Source organism: Globicephala melas, chromosome 19 (genome assembly GCF_963455315.2).
Source record: "Globicephala melas chromosome 19, mGloMel1.2, whole genome shotgun sequence".
Taxonomy (NCBI): domain Eukaryota; kingdom Metazoa; phylum Chordata; class Mammalia; order Artiodactyla; family Delphinidae; genus Globicephala; species Globicephala melas.
In genome coordinates, this window is record NC_083332.1 from 8593938 (window position 1) to 8599937 (window position 6000).

Consider the following 6000-nt stretch of genomic DNA (forward strand, 5'->3'; position numbering starts at 1 on the left):
GAAGGCAAGCCCTTCCGCCTTGTGCTTCCTAGATGCTGTATGGGAGAAACACCCCCACACCCCGTCCCTTTAAATGCAGCAGCACGCTCATAAACGTTTGTGGAGTTAGGAACCCATAAAGGGAGGAGGAATCACCCGTCAGCCTCTGGGTGGACGTGTAGCCATAGCAACATTGTGGTGTATTTTCTTCTCTTCTTTACTAGTCTTTGTTTACCATGGTTGAACTCATATTCTGAGCTTACTGAGAGATTAGGGTGTGTTTTTCTTTATTGATTACTTATTTATTTATTTAAAGCAATCATAAAATTAATGCTCATCAAGAGTAATTAAGACAGATCAGAAATGTGTGGAGTAAAAAGTGAAAGATCCCGCAGCCCCTCTCTCCTGTTCTCATCCCCAGAGGGACTGTTTTCTGTCTGTCTTTTCAAAGCCTTTTCTTTGTGTTTTACAAACATCCGTACGATGTTCCGTCCTGTTTTCACCTCATGAGCATTTGCCCATGTCACTAAGCCTCACCGTGAACCCCATTCTCAGTGGCTGCATCCTAGGTGGGACCCTCCCTGCCCCCATTGGCTGCTCCGCCCTCCGCTGCTGGGCTTTCCGTGGGGCCCCTCCTGGGGAGGGTAGGAAGGGACGGGCTACACATTCTCACCCATCGCCATCAGGGGGTGGTTTTCCAGTTAAGGGCACGGGTGGGTCGGAGTTGGTGCCGTGAGGCCCTTCCCGACATGAACCCTCGGTTCTTCCCTGCCACAGAGGACTACGGGCACTACGAAGAGCTGCCGGGGGAGCCTGGGGAGCACCTCTTCCCCGAGCACCCTCTGGAGCCTGACAGCTTCCCTGAGGGAGGGCCCCCAGGCCGGCCGAAGCCGGGCGCCGGTGTCCCTGACTTCCTGCCCTCGGCCCAGAGGGCCCTGTACCTGAGGATCCAGCAGAAGCAGCAGGAGGAGGAGGAGAGAGCGAGGAGGCTGGCTGAGCGCAGCAAGCAGGACCGGGAGAGTGAGGAAGGCATGTGTCCTCCCCAGGGGCAGGGGCTTCCCTGACGGGCGCAGCCCCCCGGGCCGCCGTGCAGGGCAGAGGTGGGGAGCACCTAGGTCGGGTTTTGTGTCAGAAAGGGACCTGTGGCCGGGGAGGACCCCTGCCCAGGGCTGTGAAGCTGCTGGGGCTGCTGCATGTCCCTGAGAAAATTAGAAGTCGGGGCTGCCCTTCTGTGTCGTGGGGTTCGGGAGAAACCCTGATCCCATTGAGGAGGGAGGTGGGCTGGTCCCTGGAGGAGACAGCAGGCAATACGGTTCACCCCCTGCACCCTTACAGAGGAGGCTGTAGGGAGATTCTCAATCCCCCTTTCCCAGATCATGTTCTCGGGAAGCCAACAGATGAGAGCTAGTCATCAACATAAACCAGTAATGATCACAGGCACAGCTGCCAAGTCTCAGGTGCTGTGCAGTGACCTGATGGTATCCACCCCAGGGTGAAAGGGGGCGGACAGAAACGGTATGTAGAACCTGAAGCCAGAGGCCATGGGTGGCTCTGACCAGAGCTGAGGAGCAAGTGGGACAGTGAGAACAGGGGACAGCCCCCTCCCCTAGGGGCTCCGGTTGCACCTGCCTAGAAAGTTGGGCATGGGCTAGCTTCTGAGTCTGCCCACCTGGCCCCGCCTCTTATCAGCTGGTGACTGCCCTGCCCTGGGTCGCGGAAACGTTTTGAGGGGCCTGGGAGGCACGTGTCTGTGAGCCCCAAGCGCAGTGAGAGCCAAGGCAGCAGTAGCTGCTCACAGGCACTCAGAGCCAGGCCTGCCGTGCTGGGGCCTGAACCTGCCCAGGAGGTGAGGAGGTGGCGGCAGAGCCCTGGACTCGGAGTCTGAGCTCAACCCTGGCTCCGTCCCCTATCTTATGGCACTGTCTGTGCCTCTGTTTTTCTTATCTGTCAAATGGGCGTGATGATAACGCTATATCCTGGGTGTTTGTGACAAATAAGACAAAGTACTTAGAATGGTGCCTGTACGGGGAAAGGTCCATAAACGACAGCCAGAGACCTGCCAAGCTCGGTGCTTGGCCTGCCTGAGCTCACTGGCTCTTCGTGGCATCCTGTGCTGGGGATGGGGTGTTGTAAGAGAGGAGAAACTGAGGTTCTGAGAGGTAAGAGGCAGGGGAGTGGGCTGCCATGGGATCCAAAGAGGACTGGTGGCAGATGTGGTGGCCACTCACCCTCTCCCTGCTCCTTTCTGCTTTTTCTCAGGTGACACTGGAAACTGGTACTCAAGTGATGAGGATGAGGGTGGGAACAGCGTCACCTCCATCCTGAAGACCCTGAGGCAGCAGACGTCTAGCCGACCCCAGGCTTCTGTCGGGGAGCTGAGCAGCACTGGGCTGGGGGACCCCCGCCTCCAGAAGGGACACCCCACGGGAGGGCGGCTGGCTGACCCCCGCCTCAGCCGGGACCCCAGACTTAGCCGCCACGTCGAGGCTTCCAGCAGTTCAGGCCCAGGTGACACAGGACCCTCTGACCCTCGACTGGCTCGCTCCCTGTCTACCCCCAAGCCCGAAGGCGGCCTTCATTCCAGCCCCGCAGGCCCCAGTGGCTCCAAGGGGTCTGGACCACCCCCTGCAGAAGAGGAGGAAGGGGAACGGGCCCTTCGGGAGAAGGCTGTGAACATTCCCCTGGACCCCCTCCCTGGGCACCCACTGCGGGACCCGCGCTCGCAGCTGCAGCAGTTCAGCCACATCAAGAAGGATGTGACCCTGAGCAAGCCGAGCTTTGCCCGCACTGTGCTCTGGAACCCTGAGGACCTGATCCCCCTGCCCATCCCCAAGCAGGATGCAGTGCCCCCCGTCCCTGCGGCCCTGCAGTCCCTGCCTGCCCTGGATCCCAGGCTGCACCGCACCACCACCTCGGGCCCCCCCAACCCCCGGCAGCGCCCAGGCACCTCTACAGATCCCAGCACATCTGGCTCTAGCCTGCCTGACTTTGAGCTCCTCTCTCGCATCCTCAAGACTGTCAATGCCACTGGCCCCTCGGCGGCCCCTGGCCCCGGTGACAAGCCCAGTGACCCTCGAGTGCGGAAGACACCCACCGACCCCCGGCTGCAGAAACCAGCAGACTCTGCTGCCTCCTCCCGGGCAGCCAAGCCTGGCCCCACCGAAGCGCCCTCTCCAGCTGCCAGCCCCAGCGGGGAGTCCTCCCCGCCAGCCACCGCCCCCTATGACCCCCGCGTGCTGGCAGCCGGCGGCCTGGGCCAGGGCAGCGGGAGCGGGCAGAGCAGCGTGCTGAGCGGCATCAGCCTCTACGACCCCAGGACTCCCAACACGGGTGGCAAAGCTGCAGAGCCGGCCGCTGATGCAGGCACGCAGCCCAAGGGCCCTGAGGGCAACGGCAAGAGCTCCGCCACCAAGGCCAAGGAGCCCCCATTTGTCCGCAAGTCTGCCCTGGAACAGCCTGAATCGGGGAAGTCTGGGGCAGATGGGGCCGCAGTCACGGCCACAGACAGGTACAACAGTTATAACCGGCCCCGGCCCAAGGCCACTGCGGCCCCCGCCGCTGCCACGGGCGCCCCGCCAGCAGAGGGCGTCCCGCCCCAGCCCGGCGTGCACAACCTCCCGGTGCCCACCCTCTTCGGGACCGTGAAACAGGCACCCAAGACGGGCTCCGGAAGCCCATTTGCTGGCAACAGCCCGGCCCAAGAGGGTGAGCAGGACGCTGGGTCCCTGAAAGATGTTTTTAAAGGCTTTGACCCCACTGCCTCCCCCTTTTGCCAGTAGTGTTAAGCCGGAGTCGAGCGCTCCCTGCACCCCACCCTTCCCAGGGCAATATTTAAGGGCAGCAACCAGAGTTGGGGACTTGGGGGGAGGGGGGAGGGGGTCTGGGTGTTCTTTCTTTTCTTTTTTCCTATTCTTTTTTCTTTTCTTCCCCCACCCTCCTTTTTTTTTTAAAGTAGTACTTTCTTTGAAACATATAAATTGTATATAACTATCTTTAACTTCTGGTCAGTGCTGCGGGGCTCCTAGGCTCCCGCCAAGAAAACCTACATGTGCATGTGTACAGTTGCGAGTCCCCTGGGCCTCAGCCCCAGCTGGCACTCCGCCTGGCTTGGCCAGGCCTGATTTTCAGGGACTTCTTAAAGGCTGGGGCCCCAGTTTGGTGGCTGGGGGTCTGGTGGGTTTTCTGGGCAGAGCTTGGCCCCTCCCCCCCATCCTACCCCCCCCCCCCCCCGCCAGGACAAAGGGAACAGCAGGCGTCGAGAAGGCACTGAGCACTGCTCACCCTGTGGTGCATGAGCAAGAAGAGACGGAGCCGAGATGGTGGGAAGGACCCGCATGGAAGCAGGTCTAGGCATTTCTGCGTCTCCTCTGCAGTGTGCAGGCCATGATGACCCGCTTCAGGGGCCAGCGGAAGTGAGAAAGTGTCAAGACAGAAGGAAAAGAGAAAGAGCCTTCGGAAGCTGCCTGGGCCGGGAGAAACAAAGTCCTTTTCCACTGCTGTCTCATCTGGATTCACACACCGGCCTCCCTGCCATCCTCCGTCCAGAGTTCATCCCAGAGCAAACCGGCGCCCTCCAGCCTGCGACAGGAGACTCCGGGTGAGAAATGGACCTGGAGTCGGCAAGGCTGGTGTGGCCAGGAGCTGCCTGCGAGAGGCAGAGCACGCGCTTTCCGTCAGCTTAGCCCATCCCGTCCTGTCGTGTCCCGGCCGTGCCTTTCCCCCTCGTGCTGGGCTCTGTCCTGGGCTCAGAAGGCAAAGTGCCCAGTGAGCCGGCCCCGGCCCTCTGGGGACAGCTCAAGGATCCATGGCACGGCCACGCCATCAGGCTCCTGACAGAGGGATCCCTGGGTGGTTCTCGGCAAAGTGTTTTGCTTTCTCCGCTTTCTTCACATCTCCTTGCACCATATTTTTAGGGCCTGTGGTTTTGGTGTGTTTGGTTTTCTTCCAAGCTGACAGGTGCATGGGTTCGAGGCGTGTACAGAGTTGGATTTGTGGATACTTCCGGGAGGGGGCCTGAGGACACGGTGGGAGACTAGCCAGGGCAGGGTGTGGGCTACTGGGCCCTCTCCAGGAGAGGGACTGGGACCCCCACTGTGGGCAGGGGCCGTGGGACCCAAAGCCTGTATCCTGCTCTCCTCATCCGGCTGAGCCGGGAAGGGAGCATAGATGCCTGCCCGGGCTCCGCCTGACCTCCCGCAAGACCCTGGCTGAGGTCCCATCCTGTCCACAGAGCCCCAGAGAAGGCCTACCCCGTGGACGTGGCCTGAGGGGAACCGGCGAGGCTTGTGCGGCCGGGGCTCCCTCCCGCCTGTGTGCCGCTACTGGCCGGCCGTCTCCTGCCTTTTTCCTCCTCATCCCACCGTCTCAACCACCTCGCTTAAGGGCCCTGACTCTTTCTTACTAATAATGAGGAAACATGGTGTCCCAGCCAAAGGGTTCCCCCTCCCACCTCCTCGGGGTAGGAGGTTAAAGAGGGTTCAATACCAAACGCCCTGCCCCAGAAGAGAAATAGTCTTTGAGTTTGGGGCCGGAAGCAAGGGCGGGAGAGGCAGTGCGCCATGATCAGGTTGGTTTGGTTTGTCTTTGTGTCTTTTTGTTTTGTTTTAAACAATCATCAGTGAGATTTTTCTTCAGCCACCAGTGTTGGCCTTGAAGCCGAGGGCTGCAGCCCGTAGTGTTTGTAAAATAAGAAAGAATACACAGTGTGGCTGTGGTTGGGTTTTTTTTTCCCTCCTTTGAGAATTTTTTTTATAAAAGCAAAATTAAATACTTTTTTAAAACTGAAATCTGTGGATGAAATAGAAGCTGGAACCCACCTCTTGGAATATTCAGCCTAAGAACCTCATGGGACTATGAATTCACCTGAAATTTTCATTTGCCATCAGGCTGAGCTTTTAAAGAAAAATTGTTCTCTAACCAGGATTGTAACAAAAGTGTAAATACTATTTCAGAGTTGAAAGTTGATGGTGCAAATATGTATATAACGTACTGTATTTTTACAATGATCGTCGCATGACTCTA

General features: G+C 58.9%; 1 protein-coding gene across 7 annotated transcripts in view; it reads left to right on the forward strand.

The window, feature by feature from the left end:
- ZC3H4 (zinc finger CCCH-type containing 4) overlaps window positions 1-5707 on the forward strand; it is a 42723-nt gene extending 37016 nt beyond the window's left edge. For 4 of the 7 annotated variants that reach the window (XM_030873805.3, XM_030873813.2, XM_030873810.2 and 1 more), the window contains 2 exons: window positions 757-1008; window positions 2239-4193. In XM_030873805.3, coding sequence (XP_030729665.2) covers window positions 757-1008; window positions 2239-3758 — 1772 coding nt within the window. In that variant the 3' untranslated portion in view covers window positions 3759-4193. Of the gene's footprint in view, window positions 1-756; window positions 1009-2238; window positions 4194-4214 lie in introns of those variants that run through there. The other 3 variants (XM_060289015.1, XM_030873809.3, XM_030873814.3) reach the window with 3 other exon arrangements.
- The last annotated feature ends 293 nt before the right edge of the window (window positions 5708-6000 follow it).